The 18706-nt window shown below is 41.9% G+C and overlaps 1 protein-coding gene across 1 annotated transcript; it reads left to right on the forward strand.

The window, feature by feature from the left end:
* Nucleotides 1–210: 210 nt before the first annotated feature.
* Nucleotides 211–2544, forward strand: LOC137660267 (uncharacterized). Its single transcript, XM_068395073.1, has one exon. The coding sequence runs from the start codon at nucleotides 211–213 to the stop codon at nucleotides 2542–2544; it is 2334 nt and encodes a 777-aa protein (XP_068251174.1).
* The last annotated feature ends 16162 nt before the right edge of the window (nucleotides 2545–18706 follow it).

An 18706-nucleotide genomic window follows, 5' to 3' on the forward strand; every position in this document is an offset into this window, starting at 1 on the left:
TGAAGTTTTAAAGGCTATGTGTCCTGATGAAGTTGCTCAATCAGTTAAGAATCTTAATTTAACGAAAGATGAATTGCCAGTGGAACGAACATTAGGTATGGAATGGTGTACTGAAACAGATACATTTAATTTCATGTCAAACCCATTCAAAGGCCTAGTACTAGAAGGAATGTTTTATCCATAGTTAGCTCTATTTTTGATCCTCTAGGCATGATATCACCATTCATTCTTACAGGTAAGAAAGTTTTGCAAACCTTATGTAAACAAGACCTTGGCTGGGATGATCCTATTCCTGAAACTGTTATTACTGAATGGGAAAACTGGTTAAGTCAATTACCCAAATTGAAAGAGATTAAAGTTGAGAGATGTTATAAACCAGCCAACATGAATGTCATAGACTATGAATTGCATCATTTTTCTGATGCTAGTGAGAAGGGTTATGGTCAATGCTCATACTTGAGAATGACAGATGCAAATGGACAAGTACATACTAGGTTAGTTATGGCTAAATCAAGAGTGTCTCCCTTGAAAACTTTTACAATACCTGGGTTAGAACTCACTGCTGCATTAGCATCAGTGAAAGTGAGTTATTTCTTAAAAAAGGAGTTGAAGGTCAATATTAGTAAAGAAGTATTTTGGGTAGATAGTACAATTGTTCTTGGATACATAGCTAATCAATGTAAACAGTTTAAGGTTTTTGTTGCAAAGAGAGTTGCGCAAATCAGAAATCACACCTTACCTGAACAATGGAGATATGTTTCCTCAAGTGATAATCCTGCTGATTTATGTTCAAGAGGCATGTTTGTTCATGATCTGACTAGTAACTATATGTGGTGGCATGGACCTGAATTCTTAAAACATGATAATGCTGATAATGAAACTTTATGTTCATTTGAAGTTACAGATGAAGATCCAGAATTAAAGAAAGTGTCACTGGCAATTAACACTGATGGTAATAATTATGCTACCATACTTACCAGACTTAATTACTTCTCAGATTGGACACGTGCCAGAAGGTCATTAGCTTTATGTAATAGATTTATTGATAAATTGAAACAGAAATCATTATATACTGAGTATGTTCATGTGTCTGTAGAAGAGCTAATCAAGGCAGAAATTACCATTATAAAATTAGTCCAAAGAGAAGCTTTTCAATATGAATATCAGTTGTTAAGTATAAGCAATAACAAATTTGATAAATGTTTAAGGAAATCTAGCAATTTGTACAAGCTTGATCCATTTATTGGTAGTGATGGCTTAATAAGAGTGGGTGGTAAATTACACAGAAGTAATTTTGATGTCCATGTAAAATATCCTGTGATTTTGCCAAAGAATAGTCATATGACTGAATTGATAATCTGTCACTATCATAATAAAGTACACCATCAAGGTAGAAATTTAACTTTAAATGAAATTAGATCTAGTGGTTACTGGATTATAAGTGGATCATCCTTAGTAGCGAAACATATATCAAAATGTGTAACTTGTAGAAAAATTAGACATGATACTCTTACACAGAAGATGGCCGATTTACCAAAGGATAGGGTAGAAATGTCTTCTCCATTCACTTACAGTGCAGTTGATTATTTTGGTCCATTTATAATTAAGGAAGGTAGAAAAGAGCTCAAAAGGTATGGTGTATTATTTACATGTATGTCAACTAGGGCAATACACATTGAAACTGCCCATTCTCTCAGTACAGACTCTTTCTTAAATGCTTATAGGAGATTTGTTTGTAGAAGAGGCCATTGCGCACAACTGCGTTCAGATCAAGGTAGCAACTTTATTGGTGCAAGAGAAGAGTTTGCAAAGTGCCTCCGAGAAATGAAGGTTGAAAATATTAAAAATGAATTATTAAAGGACCAATGTGATTTTATAACATTTAAAATGAACCCACCTCATGCAAGTCATATGGGTGGTGTTTGGGAGAGACAAATAAGATCTGTTAGAAATATTTTGAATGTATTGCTATCTAACAATAGTAAAATTTTAGACGATGAATCTTTGAGAACATTCATGACTGAGGCAGAAAATATTGTAAACGGGCGACCATTATCCACAGATAACTTGAATGATCCTTTAAATGTAGAACCTTTGACACCTAATCATTTTCTGAGATTGAAGTCCAAGGTAGTCTTGCCTCCTCCAGGTAATTTTGTAAAAGAGGACATGTTTTCAAAGAAAAAATGGAGGCGTGTACAATGTCTTCTTAATCAGTTGTGGAAGAGGTGGCAAAGAGAATACTTACAATCGTTACAAATACGCCAAAAGTGGTTAAAGCCTCAAAGGAATGTAGAAATTGATGATATAGTTTTAATCAAAGACTATAATCTACCTTGCAACAAGTGGATGTTAGGCCGGGTATTAGAAACAAACGCAGATGAAGCTGGCCATGTTAGAAAAATTAAATTGTTAGTAGCAGATGCTTTTCTTGATGAAAATGGTAAACGCCACAAGACAGCTACAATTCTAGAAAGGCCTATTCATTCAGTTGTAATGTTATTAGAAAGTACAACAGGGAAGTCCCCATCAGGGAGCATTTAAGTCATTATGTACTGTATATTTTTATTTGGTTATGGAATGGACTAACCTGTATATTGTAATTTTATTGTTTGTAAAGAATCTCATATTCATTCCCCAATAGTATAGTTATTGTTTAAATTGTTATCACAATTTAGGGGAGCCATTGTTACTGTCATTAGAACACCCAGTTATATCTGAGTCTTGAAACAATACTAAAATACATTCCACCAAGGTGGACGAGGTACTTCCCACTCTACTGGGTAGATGTAAACAATCACAACAACTGCTGCCTCAGATTCAAGCACATGAAATGTGACTTACTTGTCATGGATTTCTTCATGTTGTATATCTAATGGATTAAGTCCCCAAAATTGTGGTAAGATACGTTAATTTGCTTATAGTATGTATTTTTGTACCGTTTTGATATTATGTTTTTATATTATGTTTTTATTTGTACCTTTGATATAGCCAATGGCATCCTACCAGTTTTGTAGGCATTAGCCTAAAAGTGTTTTCTTTTGTTTTCAGTTATACTCAATTAATGGCTCATGGTTTATATAATAAATTACAAAAAGGACCATGGAATGTAATTGATACCCAACTTGAGAATCAACACTGAACGGGGCTAAAATCAACAAATAAATACAGAGCCACGTACTGTTCACAAGAACAGTCTTTTCCTCCTACCTAGAGCATCTCATTGCTGAGATGTTCCTGAAGATTTACGTCCTTGACCACGTCCTCCTCGACCCCTTGAGGGGTTCCTTGAGGAGCCTCTTCTTGAGCCTCTGCCTCTGGGGCGAAAGGTAGTTGTGTGCCTCTCAAAGCCTGGGTTGAACACTGGCGATTGAGCTACCAGCTGCTGGGGCACCATCTGGAAGGTGGTTTGCGGCTGTGCTACCATTTGGGGCACTGTGGTCATGGTCATGGTTGGATGCTGTGCAGGCCTAAGATATACGTGGCTTCTTTGTCTTCCTGTTTTTCGGTTGGGGACCAGCATCTGAGGATGACTTCCTCTTGGAAGACATGCCCCCACTTCTGGAGAAGGTTCCTATTCTCTGTGGCGACTTTGGCGATTACCTTCTGAACCTATTCTTTTGGGAAGAGGTCCTTGCCCCAGATACATGAAGTGATCAGCTTCCTGGACTCGTGTTTGACCGTTGCTACGGCAAACACATGCTCTCTACAGGCCCTCCTGGACCTAACAAAAGCGTACGTGTCCTTGACAAGGGCACCCATGTGAGTCTTGGCTAGGACCATGTACATATCTGGGGTATTGGAAAGGCCTGCACACATTTCCATACAGTTCTGAAGAAACAAAGAAGCGGCTAGTCTCTCTTTTGTCTCCTGTTCCCTTCTCAAAAGATGCTCTGGCAGTTTTGGAAGGTTCTCATTGAACTGTTGACCTGCTATCTCCAGATCCAGTTTAGAGACTTAGAAGGTTAGATGAACCTCGTTCCATTCCTTCTCGCAGGTAGGCATGGCTAGAGATAATGGTTTGCATTCCTCTAGCACTGGGCATGGTTTGCCCGCGTTAACTGCTTTCAACACACAGTCGAGAACTTTGACCGAAAAGGGGAAAACTCTGGAGGAAGGAGCAATGAAGGTAGGATGCTTCTTGCTCAAAGCTGAAACCCTGGAGTTGGTGTAACTGGCTTTCTTTAGGGTCTTGGACAAGAGAGCCTGTGCCTTGTCATGCTCGAAGACTATGACCTCTTTTGGTTCCGTCTCCTCACGAAATGCTGGTTCATCCCGCAGTCTCACGTAACAATTTGGGTATGCCGATAGGTTAGGCCAAAATTGGAGATCTTCTAGGGGTTTGGCCCCCAACTTCTCGGAGATGTACAGCTTCCCATTTATCATGGGCATATGCTCCGCATACCTCCAAGGGTTAGTTTCGGAGCATTGAGGTTTGTCAGAGACCTTAATAGGCTTATGAGAGCCTATGAAAAACCCCGGGCGTTTCACTTCTCTTACTTCCTTCCTAATCTCCTTTTGTTGTTCCTTGCGAAACGTTTCCATAATCTGCTGAAGTTGTCCTAGGAGCGCCTCGCTCTTGGCTATCAGTGGCTCAAGATGGGGAGTTGGGGTTGAAGAAGTTGACGGCATGGGTTGATATGGCGTCACAGAAAACTGAGGATCTTCAGTTATCGTAGATACGGATCCTTCTTCCTCCATGGGTGGTTGAGCCACCTCTTCTTTAGGATTTTCTTGTAGAAGGTCCTTTTCGGTGTCAGTAGACACCTCCGACATCCGTTCCTGATGGATGTCAATGCCTTCAGGGCCTTATTAATGTCCGCCTCTATCGTCAGCTGGATGAAGGGAGGCTTGGCCTGTACCTGGGGCACAACCGTGTCGGATTGGGCCCTAGGAAACAGAAGGCATCTCATAGCTTCATTAGGCAGGTAAGGTCCCGGAGAGTTCTTTTGGAACCCTCTTACCCACCTCCGAAGAGTTTCTCTTTCTGTATCCCTTGACTCCGTAGTCTCAGGGATATCTTCACCAAATCCCTCGGTCATCAGCGCCGAGCAGACGGTGCAACCCTTCGGGTCCCAATACCTCAGGGTTTCAGTTGCGATGGAGCAGGGGGCATGAGACCTGCACATCGTGTGCCCACAAAAGTCTTTACTCTTGTGGTTGCAGAACATGACTGCACACTTCACCTTAGACTCCTCCTGAAAGGAAAGAAAGGGTGAAATGAGTATAAGGTTATTTATATCATTGATATAAATACACATGCTTATAAATACACAGGCTCATTAATAGTATTACTTACTATTATTTATAATAGCTTAGGATAGTAAGCTAGAAAAGAAGTAGGAAAGACATATCTGTGTTTCCTCTCCAGGCAATTACTGTGACCTCCTCCAATATTAATATTTTTAATTTCCTTATTAGAGAAAATACATTGGAATAACTCTCATATGTAGAGCTGGAGTTAGTGAATATTAACACTAACTCCTCCACTTGTAGAATATTAATACTGAATGGTAATTATTTGAGTCCTGATGATCTAGGATTCATCAGGATGTTGAAGGAATACTTTACCTCAACATCTTAATCGGTCTCAACAATGGACTGTGAAAGGATACACAGAGTATGTTGGAAATTTTATACTACTGTATCATTATCTACTGTAGTTTTCTAACTGCTGTATTGTTATACTGCAGGAATACTGGCTACTGAATATTCTTATAGTATAGTTTTACCGGTATACTACCGGGTTAGGCTAGTACCTGGCAGCACTAGCTGACAGGGGGAGAGAGAGAATGGGAAGAAGGACTCCCGTATTATTATAGTTTAGTACAATAATTGGGAGTGTAGGGACTATTGCCTCTACAGCCTTCTTCCCAGAATGAGAATTCAAATGGAAGAGGAGGAATACGTTGATTCTAGCGTCCATCCAGCCACAAATTCTGTTGCTGGCTGTACTGCCAGTTACAAGGTTTGTGGATGGCAGTCCAAGAGAGGACTGAACAATTCTCAACAGTATAATGGGTTTCATACCGGCAGCCGTCAGGGCCAGCTCAACCTTTCCCAGAGTTTGCTTCCGTTAGGGAGTTGGTCGAGGCGGTAACCTAACCGCCGTTTGTAGGAACCCGGCCGGTAACCCAGTCAGTCCGGCAAGCGGGGATGACTGTAGAATACCGGCCAAAGGACATTTGTGACGGCTAGGCCGGCACTAAAGGACAGAAGGGGAAGGGAAAGGGTCTTATATTTTACAGAGGAGAAAAGTGGCGGCAAGTATGCTTCCCACTTTCGGCTCTAAATCAAGAAAGCCTAGCTTCCTATACCGGCGCCATCCTGGGCGGCAGGGGATAACGATTCCTTAGCCTGTGACCTTGCTGGGTATAAGGCATGTCTTCTAGTCCACAAGGGAGAAAGGTGTTGGCAATTATGCTGCCCACTTTCAGTTGTAGACTAGGGTAGCCTACCTTCCTTTGCCGACAACGCTTTAGCCGGCAGAGGAACTACTATTCCTCTGTCGATAACGTTGTCAGCTACAAGACAATACACCCTGAGTTACTGTCATACTTCAAAGCCGGGATACTCGCCAGCAAGAAGATCGATGGTAAAACACTATCCAAGTCAAGCCGGAGTAAACTACTTATTGGCGATGACGGAAGATAGGGATGTCGCCTGGGATGGCGGCACTCAGGGGGGAAGAAGGGTTTATCCTCTTTTCTCTAAAAGAGAAGCGTATCGAATTATACCAATAATTCTAGGGGATATATATATCCCGACCGAATTAATAGAAACGATACTAGAGGTTACACGGGGGATTAACGTTACTGAAGTATACTAGAACTGGTTAGGCTAGCCTAACTCAAATGGGGATCTCGGCTACGTTGTTTTCGGAAGAGGAAATATTATATGTGTAATGCTATCTTCACTAGTATAATTTTGCCTAGCTAGCTAGAAAATTCTTTATAGCTAAATACCGGGAGCGTCGCACTACTAACTAAATAAAGCATTTATGGCATGCGACAGCGGTCTTAAAATGGCCGCCTCCGGGGATGGCAGTGCTCCACTTAACACACCTGAATTATGTTAATTTAACTGTGAGAAGGGAGCTAAAAATTATACACAGCAAAGATTAAATACTCTACTTTACAGAGGATGAAGATGCTGGCAATTGCATGATAATATTCCTTGAAAACAGTAACAACACCGAGAGCAATGTGGGAGAACACTGTGCTTAAATGCTACTTTCAAAGGAATAAGGCGCCGTAGTAGTACAGGGAGGGGATCCACCGGGTACCTTGATAACGGCTCCCCTTCATTTCGGCACTCTTCCCCCTCAAAGAGTAAAATCTATTCGGGGTGAAGATTGCCATGTGTCGTATCAAGAAATACGTCCCGATATCATGCGATATCCTTAAAGTTATATTAAGGATACTTGCGCCAGGAGTTAGAATTCTGGAGACCTATGATTAATTCTCTGGGACTATCACTGTAGCTGAATATCCCTTAGAAAGCTGCCTAAAGGATTCTTCCATCAGGACGAGATGGCTGAGCCTAAAAAACTTATTTGTACACGAATATAAACCCTTGTTCTTTACATAGGAGTTAGATTCAGCACAAGCTGGCTTAATGGCCCCCTCGCAAAATTACTACCTCAACCACATTTGATTTGGCTAGGCTAGAGAGCAGATGTCTCTCGCCGCGATCTTCCATTCTTTGTTCACGGCTATGCTAACTTTACTTTCTCTTTCCGGGTGTGACTGTTGCTGAAGAAGAAAACATGTAGATTTTTCCTGGGACGACGGCACATTCAGGTCATCTTTTGAGATAGATCTTCACCAGCTTTACCCTTCGTGCAAAGTGGCCATCTTCCAGTGGGAATGGTTCCTCAGGAGAAGGAAGAAGTCAAAGAGGGTTTCTTCGCCTCCGAGCTCTACCTCGAGGACTAAGAAGCCTAGGAGTTCCTAGGGTTATGAGTAACTTTGAAAGCAAGCAAAAATTTTGCTCCATATGGGATTTTTTTATGGACAAGTACTAATCAGACTAGTAATGTGATGTACAGAAATAAGTCATGTGGTGCCCATACTCCTCCCACATAATGTTCAAACAATTTTTACACCTTGTTTATGCCATTTTAAATAAAAGGCAAAAACAGTTGTCTCTAAAGAGATTCCTTGTCAAAATTGAATGTAGGAGTATTAAAAAATGACAACCAAGAGTCCAGAAAGAGTGAATTTGAGTGATTCTGTTAAGATAGTGAACGACCCTCAAAAGAAAGCTTCTGATATTTTACAAGAACTGCTCAGGGAGGGAGATTCTCCTTCGAAGCAGTAACCCCCCCTCTTCTTCTTTCCTGATCCTCTCTCTCATCTTCCTCATGCCAGCCACAACTGTCATCAGATGTAAACTCAAAAGTAAAGTTTAAGTTAATTTGTCAATTATTCCTTTTTTTTATTGAGAATTATTAATTTTTATTAATTTCTGATGTTAATGGTCATGATATGTACAACAATTACCATTACAAAACCTTTAAAATATAGTATACAGTAGGGTTCCGAATTATACGTGTTCGAATTATACAATTCCCCTTTTATGCGATCGCTATTTTCCAAAAATATATATTCTGTATCTGCTAAGCTGTTCAAAGTCTGCTAGTCAAGGACTACAAAATGTATCAAATATATTGTCTTTTTAAGTCTATTGGTAGCCCTAAATATGGTGATTTATAATAAATGTTACAAAACAATATTAACATTACATCTTATTAACATAATTTCATAATAAAAAGCCTATCTAAGGATAAAATTCCACATCAACAATGAAATCAACTGTTAACTGTGCGAGTCCAGCTGACAAAATGTAAACAGAATTGTGGTTATGTTCTCGGCAATCTTTATCTTTCTCCAACCTTTCGATAATTTTAATGGTAGTGTTAATGATGGTATATTAAAGCATTATTTTTGTTTAGTGCAGTATTTATAAAAGCTTTATTTTTCCCTTCAGGCGTTCAAGGTTTTCACGAGTTGATTGGGTTCGTTTATCGGCAGTGAATAGCCTAAACTTCGGTAACGAGTCGGCAATATTTTGTCATATTTTAAACAGTATACATTTGATTTGCAAAGATTGGTTTTGTAGAGTACACGGTATAATTATAAATCAATCTCTCTCTCTCTCTCTCTCTCTCTCTCTCTCTCTTTCTCTCTCTATAAGAAATAAAACCTTAGTTCACATATGGCAACCTGAGTTTAAGAATGAAATTAACATGACTATTGTTAGTTCTGGCGATCAATTCCTCACGAAACAAAAACACGGCATTCAATTACAACAGCTGATTCTCTCTCTCTTTCTCTCTCTCTCTCTCTCTCTCTCTCTCTCTCTCTCTCTCTCTCTCTCTCTCTCTCTCTCTCTCTCTCTCGTGTTATACAATACTTACAATTAGATGAAACCAAAATCCCTTTTCTTAGTGTCAATCAAATACAAAACGAAAAAGTTATACCGTGTATACATCCATTTCAGTCGTAGCTTAAAATACGGCATCCGATTTCTTCAGCAAACCACTATTTTTTGGGAAACATCATTTTATTCTAGAAAATTGCTACTCGTTAAATAGTTAATTGCACATTAAGAAAGCGTGTACTTTAGTTTTCAAATTTCGGATGTGTTTTAAAAATCGAGTATTGTTTACTTCTTTTTGTTTTACTTTTGGCTAAGATCAGATCAGCTCACGTCTAGCTGCCGGTCTCAAGAATAGGCGCATACGAATACAGTAACAAAGTATTGTTTATACCATTTCTCAACTTATTCAAAACATCTATACAGTTGATATTACATAAGCACCAATGTGTTATAACCTATCATATTTTTTTTTTTAGTACATTTAAAACTAACACACACACACACACACACACACGCTCTCTCTCTCTCTCTCTCTCTCTCTCTCTCTCTCTCTCTCTCTCTCTCTCTCTCTCTCTCTCTCTCTCTCTCTCTCTAACCAATGAAATCTTTGTTGCTTCACAAAGTTTGTTATATTGAAAATCAATCATGATTAAATTTTCCTTACTTTCTCTAATCTCGCACCATCTCTGTCACATCGAACGTTATAGCGGCAACTTAATTGTTCGATAACTTTAAAAATCGGCCTAGTACTTACTTCTTCTCTTACTTTTTTTATAGATGGTTTCATAATTGAAGTGGGTACAAGTTGACTTATAACTAAAGTTAGGAAAAGTATTTTGGATATGGAATGGACAATCATCTTTAGTAACAGTTTAGAATTATCGTAAATTATCATTCTGTCATTAGCGGCAGTTTGTTATTGTTGATTAAAAGCAAAAAGAAAAAATAGTTTTCCTGCTTTGCCACGTATGTAAGAATTTATATTAATATGGTAAATAATAATTGTAATAACATATTTACTAAAAGCTTTTAATATCATTATTTCTGGGCTTGAACCTGTGCCGGCCAGTGAATAAGCTCCTATTAGCACTTATTCTTAGGTAATTTACTGCTAAATATACCAGAGAAAAAATGTAAAGGAGTGCTAGGTTAACTAGCTCGCTCACCTATTGGTGTCGGTATAGAATTGGGCGTATAATCCAGAGGTCCCGCACTATTTAGATTCATCCACGACAAAGACCCCAATAGAGGAGAGCCGTTCAACCTCACTCGGCACCACCAACTCTGCATCCGCTCAGAACCCAACTCCTTTTTAGCACGCCTGTGTGGTAACCCGCTTGTTTGTGCTCTCGTGTTTTGCCTTATTTTTCACTGGATTATGGCTTCTTCATCGGTTTCCCAGGAGACACCGTCTAAGTTAAGTACCAAGCTATGTTTTGCTGTGTTTTGAGCAATCTAGATCGTTTAATATTTAAATTATAGGAGTTTATTCTCTTCGATCATATCGATCTTGCTTGATTTCGCTTACGGTTGGTACTCCTGTTTTGAGAGCTTTTAGTTTCACTCGCGGTGTTACTAAGTGTATTATTTTTATTATTAATTAAAATTTTTATATGTTTTATTGTGGATATTCATTATTTAGCGTTTAGAACCCTTGTGGTTCATATTTAGGGCCGATATCAAGTTACGTATCGTAGATGGCTTGCCGACCTTCGTTACTAGGCGGCAATTTTTATTATTTAGCCATCAGGTTGTTGTCCTTTGGGATTTATTTATTATGTTGCATGCCTTGCCCTAATTTTTTATGTGTATATTCATATATTTTTCAACGCTATTACTTTTATAATGAATATTTGTGCTTATTACTCCGTATGATCTGTTTTGGTAGTGTTTGGAGATCGTCAGTTGGTAGCCCTGCTGCTCCGTATCACGTGATCCTCCCCCAAGCTCCCCCTCTCGCTAGGTTGGTGGCTAGGCTTCTCTCCCCCCTCCCCTAGGGGACCGTTGCCTTCCCTCCTTTTAGAGGGGGTAGTTCAGTGTTTATGGACTTTGTCCTCCGGGTGTCCCGGCGGTTTCGTCTCTGTCTAGACGGGTTGGCCACCGGTCAACAGAGTAGGATCCCGGTGCACCCTATTTTATATTCACCTATCACACTTTTATTATGTTATACGAAACCCTCCGGGTTCTGTTGGCGGTTCTTATCTACAGTTCCGCCCCCCTCTTTATTTATAACAGTTCCTATGATTATATATGATTATATATGACAGATCACTATCCCGGAGTTCCTATATATATTGGTTTATGGATGTACTTTTATTTCCCGGCCCGGGGCTTAACCTCGCTCCGGGAAATCAGACACCATGTGTCTTAATTCTTTGTTGCATCCTTCTTTATGATCCCGGCTCGACCGGAATGGATAGTTATACTCTAGTCTCAAGTTAGACTTATGTTTAGGCCTGGGTCCTCCGGACCCGCCCCTACTTAAGAGTATTACAGTTAAGCTCTAGTCTTAAGTTAGACTTATGTTTAGTCCCGGGTCCTCCGGACCCGCCCCTACTTAAGAGAATTACAGTTTCTCATATACTATTCTTTTTATAGATGGTGCATTGTCAGACGACGGCCTGTGCGGCTGTCCTTCACCAGCCTTGTGGCCATACTGTTTGTAGGTCTCACGCCCTCTGCGGAGTTCAGCTGGAAGACATCGTGGTCTGGCACCCTGATAATTGTATGGTCTGTTTTGACCTCATCACCACCCTCGGATCTGATTCGGTGAGTCCCGTTGGCTATGTTATCTTTCTAATTATTTTACCTCTTTTTGGTATACATACACTATTTAGTAAGATTTCTATGGTCTTGAAGGACCTCCTGGAATCTTCCTTTCGGTAATTCCCTCTATTATTTCAGGCATCCCCGGAGCAGAAGACTGCGGCTCGGGCCACACTGAAAGTGTGGGTTGGGGGATTTGCCCGGAATGTGAAATCCAAACAGCCTTACGTCCTGTCTGAAGACTACTGTGCAATGATCTACCCTAATGCCAAGTCTTCAGCCGCTGTGGCTAGGCATGTTGCGGCACCCATCATTGCCCACATTGATGCCACTATTGCGGGATTCATAGACCAGGAACAAGATCCGTTGGATGCCCCCGGAGATCTGGAAGACAATGTTGCCTCCATGAACTTGGACGTCGAACCTATGTTGTTGGATGATCCGGATGCAGGTAGGGTGGTAAGTGAGGCAGGTGTTACCGGCGCTGAGATTCCTATCCTCAGCCCCGCTCTTTCTTCTTCATCTGATCTCTCTTCTTTCCATGGTTTTTCTGGGGACCGTGATTCGTCTCACCGATCACACCCGGTTCCCCCCAAAGATAAGTCTATATCTAGGACTTTGCCAAAAGCTCGTAAGCCCCACAAGGCTTCCCATAGTTCCAAGTCTAATACAAACCCGTCATCTAAGGCTTCCGGCTCCTCCTCTAAGTCTCACGACCCGGGAGTACAATCCGCCACTTCTGCTCCTAACCCGGGCCTTTCCGAATCAGCCATGCTTCGCATTGTGTCGGAGATGCAAGCTAAGTTGGTGTCGGAAATGCAGGCCAAGATGGACACGATGTTCTCTAACATTGGTCAGAGACTTGGGGCATTAGAGCAGGGTGCTCCGGAGCGAGTTCAAAGCTCTCTCATCCCGGATGCCTCTAAGCTTCCGCCGTTTACCAAGAATAACCCTTGGCGCATGGCTCTTCATTCCCCATTTTCAGACGGGATGTTAACATTGGAAGGTCTTGGCACTCGTCCCCTAGAGGACTTTGAATTCTTTCCTCCTGGTCTCGCATTTCCATTTCATGGTTATGCCAGGCTTACCGAGGAAGCTCTGGTTCGGCTGGATAAGGTCCCCAAAGAGACTGTCATTTTCCCAAAGGAACAAGCCCAATCTGTTTGGGCTAGGTTTCTGAATGATATTGGTTGCACCAATACCATGTTGACGCCTCATAAAAGTTCGTTCACAATGTTCTTAATGGACAAAAATACCGTGACTCCATGCGTCAATAAGGTTGCAGAACTGGCTTTTCAATATGCTCTGGAGGAGAAGCCCTTGCCTCCCATCCGAGAGGTAGACCCGATCTCCCTCCTTCTTCCTTCAGGTAATGAGTGTTGGGACAATGTCCATACCACCTTTACTTCTGGCAAGCTAACAGCCGACTGTGCGTCGGTAATGTTTAGTGAACGGCTTCCTCGTCTCCCGGAATCCCTTATTAAACAGGAGTATGATTCCCGCCTACGTGTTGGTCGAACTTTGAACTTGGCCACGTCTACGGAGTCGATAGCCTTAACTTATGATACTGAGAGTATCTTTAAGTCTCTCAATAAGGCTACTTTGCAGTCGTTATATTTCGATTTATATGACTTTGCTATTGCTAAACGTAGGTGCCGCAAACACGTCCTGGCTGAGGCGACTATTAGGCACGAGCCGAATAAACTTATCCGGTCCTCTTGCTGGGGTTCTAATCTTTTCCCGGATGATCTTGTGGAGGAAGTCTTGGCAGAGGCTACTAGAGTTAATCAGAGCCTTAAAGCCCGTTGGGGTTTGACTCCTAAGCGGAAATATGATCCCGCAAATTACCAAGCCCGGGGTAGGAAGAAGCTCCGCCCGTATACCTCCACCCAGTTCCGGCAACAGCAGAATAGTTTGTCCGTTTTCCGTCAGCCTCTTCCTCCATCTCCTGCTGCTCCTGCACAGCCTTCCACCTCTCAGGCTCCTTCATCGGACGACTATGTCACCGTTCTGCTCCCTAAGAGCCAGCTTCCCGGTGCCTCCACCACCTCTCCAGCCTTTAACCAGTCTTATGAGGCTCAAGGCTCTTCCCAGAGTTATAACAGAGGTAGAGGCTACCACCGTGGTTCAAACCAGAACAGAGGTAGAGGTAGATTCTTTCGCAAGGGAAAGAACTTCCGAGGCGGACGTGGAGGCAACTCCTCAAGCCAATACTGAGGTGCAGCGGGTAGGGGGGAGGCTTTATGCCTTCCGCAACAAATGGAGGTTCAGTCCCTGGGCTTTCGTATCATCTCCAAGGGACTGGGGTGGAGTTGGATTCAAGGACCTCCTCCTCCGAACAGATTTCATCAACATTCCACTCCGGACCTAGTCGAATTTGTCCAGGACCTGTTACAAAAGAACGCCATACAAGAAACGAAACACCTGAAGTTTCAGGGTCGGCTGTTCAGTGTCCCGAAGAAGGATTCGGACAAGAGAAGAGTGATTCTAGACCTATCCCTTCTCAACTTGTCCATTCAATGCGACAAGTTTCGAATGCTTACCGTCTCGCAGGTGCGGACCTTACTTCCCCGTGGGGCCGTCACCACCTCTATCGATCTTACAGACGCCTATTATCACGTCCCGATAGCGAGACACTTCCGTCCGTATCTAGGCTTCCGCCTAGGAAACAAAAATTACTCCTTCAAGGTGATGCCTTTCGGGCTCAACATCGCCCCAAGGATCTTCACAAAGTTAGCAGAAGTTGCTGTTCAGGAACTCAGAAATCAAGGGATTCAAGTAGTAGCCTATCTGGACGACTGGCTCATTTGGTCAGACACCTCCCGAAATTGCCTAAAAGCCACTCACAGAGTCATCCAATACCTTCAATCTCTAGGCTTCCAGATCAACTTCAAGAAGTCCCGTCTTCTTCCGAAATCAAAGTTCCAATGGCTCGGCCTGCAATGGGATCTTATATCTCACACTCTGTGTCTTCCCAAACCCAAGAGGTTAGAGATTGCAATGAACACCAAACGCTTTCTCAAAGACAAAGTAAGTTCCAGACGACTCCAAGAGAGGATCCTAGGGTCCCTTCATTTTGCTTCAGTGACGGATCTACTTCTGAAAGCAAAATTGAAAGATATCAATCGTGTCTGGCGTTCGAGGGCGAACCGGAAGCTCCGGGACAGGAAAGTCCGCCTTCCTCCCATTCTCCGGGAAAGACTAATACCTTGGACAAGGGCCAACAATCTGTCAAAGTCAGTTCCCCTTCGATTTCCGCCTCCGAAGTTAATCATTCACACGGACGCATCCCTATCAGGTTGGGGAGGCTATTCTCAGCTCAGGAAAGTTCAAGGTCTTTGGTCTCCCTTATTCCGCCAATTCCACATCAATGTGCTGGAGGCCATGGCAGTTCTTCTAACCCTGAAACGTCTCGCTCCATCCAAGAGACAACACCTTCGTCTGGTTCTCGACAGCGAAGTGGTGGTCCGCTGCCTCAACAGAGGCGGATCAAAATCAGGGCCTCTGAACCATGTTCTAGTAGCCATATTCTCCCTAGCAGCCTCGAACCGTTGGCATCTTTCAGCTGTCCACCTGGCGGGAGTCCGGAACGTAGTGGCAGACGCCTTGTCCCGGACCTCCCCTCTAGAATCGGAATGGTCACTCGATCTAAAGTCATTCCGGTGGATTCTCTCTCGGGTTCCGGGTCTCCAAGTGGACCTCTTCGCCACGGAGTCCAACCACAAATTGAGAGTATATGTGGCTCCCAATCTAGACCCTCAGGCTTACGCCACAGACGCCATGTCACAGAATTGGGACATCTGGGAAAGGATTTATCTCTTTCCCCCGGTGAATCTTTTACTGAAAGTCCTAGACAAACTGAGATCCTTCAAGGGACGAGTAGCCTTGGTCGCACCCAACTGGCCCAAGAGCAATTGGTACCCTCTCCTGCGAGAGTTGAGACTACATCCTCACCCGATACCCAATCCGGTTCTGTCTCAGATAGTACAAACACGCGTTGTGTACGCTTTCTCAAACATTCAGAGCGCCCTAACTTCATGGACTTCATGAAGTTTGCGGCCATGCATGGTGCCAATATCGATCCTCAAAACACCCTGTTCCTAGAATCAGATAAACGGGATTCCACCATCCGCCAATATGATTCTGCGGTTAAAAAGTTGGCTAAATTTTTGATAGACTCAGACGTACACTGTATGAACTTGAACCTTACAGTCACTTTCTTTAGAACTTTATTAGAATCAGGTCTGGCAGCCAATACTATCACCACTATTAAATCTGCCTTGAAAAAGATCTTCCTAGTGGGTTTTAACATAGACTTAACCGACTCTTTGTTAGCTTCAATTCCGAAAGCCTGTGCCAGACTGAAACCGGTTACTCGTCCTACCCCGGTTACCTGGTTCCTTAATGATGTACTCAAATTGGCTTCTGATACCATTAACAGTTCTTGTGATTACATTCCCCTTCTCAGGAAAACACTTTTCCTGGTGAGTTTGGCTTCCGGGGCAAGAATTTCTGAACTGGCAGCTTTGTCAAGAGACCCGGGTCATATTGAGTTCCTTCCTTCGGGAGAGGTCCTTCTTTCACCTAACAAATTCTTTTTAGCTAAGAACGAAGACCCTCAGAACAGATGGTCCTCCTGGAAAATTGTTCCCCTCACGCAAGATCCGTCTCTGTGCCCTGTTACTACTCTTAGGTCTTATTTATCCCGGACCTCCTCTAACTCCTCGGGGCCTCTATTCGTTAGAGAACAAGGCGGTACCATTACCATTAAAGGGATCAGGCAACAAATTTTGTATTTTATTAAACAAGCTAGCCCTGACTCTTTTCCTCTTGCACATGATATCAGAGCGGTTGCTACTTCGGTGAACTTTTTTCACCACATAAATTTTACGGACCTTTCCAGGTATACAGGGTGGAAATCACCGTCAGTGTTCAAGAAACACTACCTTAAACATTTGGAAGCCCTTAAATTTCCTACAGTAGCTGCAGGGAGCGTAGTTACCCCCAGGTAACACACATGTTAATTCCTTGTCATTTTATCTCTCCCCCTTACCTGCCTCATTTATACCCTATTTGTATTCGTTGGTTTCACACCTGATTACTATTACTATATTTGTAAATTTTTGACTCCTGAGTATCTGTATATATCATCACTCACGGCATTATTATACCTTACCTTATTTGACAATTGTTCTACCAAGTGGATTTATGTTCTTTTTAAGATACCCTTATAGCTGTTTTTGGCACTCATCTCTGATTAAAGCAACTTGTATTTCCCTTACGTTTATGTTTTTTCCTTTATTTTACAAGTTTGGTGACATTTCTCTTGTATATATTCACTGGCCGGCACAGGTTCAAGCCCAGAAAAGGGATTTTGACGTAGGAAAAATCTATTTCTGGGCGAGGGACCTGTGCCGCCCAGTGAACCCTCCCAGCTCCTCTCCCTTGGAGTCCCCAAACTTTGGGTGTTAAGGAGTTGGGTTCTGAGCGGATGCAGAGTTGGTGGTGCCGAGTGAGGTTGAACGGCTCTCCTCTATTGGGGTCTTTGTCGTGGATGAATCTAAATAGTGCGGGACCTCTGGATTATACGCCCAATTCTATACCGACACCAATAGGTGAGCGAGCTAGTTAACCTAGCACTCCTTTACATTTTTTCTCTGGTATATTTAGCAGTAAATTACCTAAGAATAAGTGCTAATAGGAGCTTATTCACTGGGCGGCACAGGTCCCTCGCCCAGAAATAGATTTTTCCTACGTCAAAATCCCTTTTATCTCTTTGATCATGCGTGTTTAATGCCTACGTTTGTTTATTATGATCGAAGATGGAGCGTACAGTAAACGAATGGAAGGTTTCCGTTTCAGGCGGCGTCATAAAGAAAAACATAACATTATATGAATGGCATTCATTTCATTTATTTGGAAGTTCTCAGAAAAATTAAGTAGAACATTGGTAATAGCAAAATCAACATATAATCAATACTTGGTAAGATTGCTGTCGATGCAAAAACTAACCAATACACAGATGTGTAAATGCGTCTGTTTCTTCGTTATGATCAGAGATAAACATAAACAAAACATTGGTTGTCGTTTTTATTGTGCTTTTTGGCGTGTTTAGGAAACGGATGATATAAAATTGCCTTTATTTTGATAATTCTGGATTTTCAATGATACCACAAAAGCTAGTCTATAGAGTGATGGTTTAGCTATTCACCAGTTGTCTTAAACAATAGATATGACAAACATTAAAATTTATCTGTATTTTGGGTCGCGTTATAACGGAAAATGTATGGTGTCTACACCCATCCTGGTTTTGATTTTAACCTTTTTTCAAGTTATTATAACTTTAAAGCATATTAAATGTTTGATTTATTTACAAGAACAATTTGACATTATAAAAAAGATGCCATATAGTACATAGAAAGTATTGGAAATGGGTAGTAAACACGTTTGAATAGGCAAGTTGCTGGTTGCCATGGCCCCAATAGAATTATATCTGTTAGGTGTGTTTCAAAATATGCGATTTTCCATTTACACGAGGTCATTCATCGACCAAATT

Source organism: Palaemon carinicauda, chromosome 1, assembly GCF_036898095.1.
Source record: "Palaemon carinicauda isolate YSFRI2023 chromosome 1, ASM3689809v2, whole genome shotgun sequence".
NCBI classification, from domain to species: domain Eukaryota; kingdom Metazoa; phylum Arthropoda; class Malacostraca; order Decapoda; family Palaemonidae; genus Palaemon; species Palaemon carinicauda.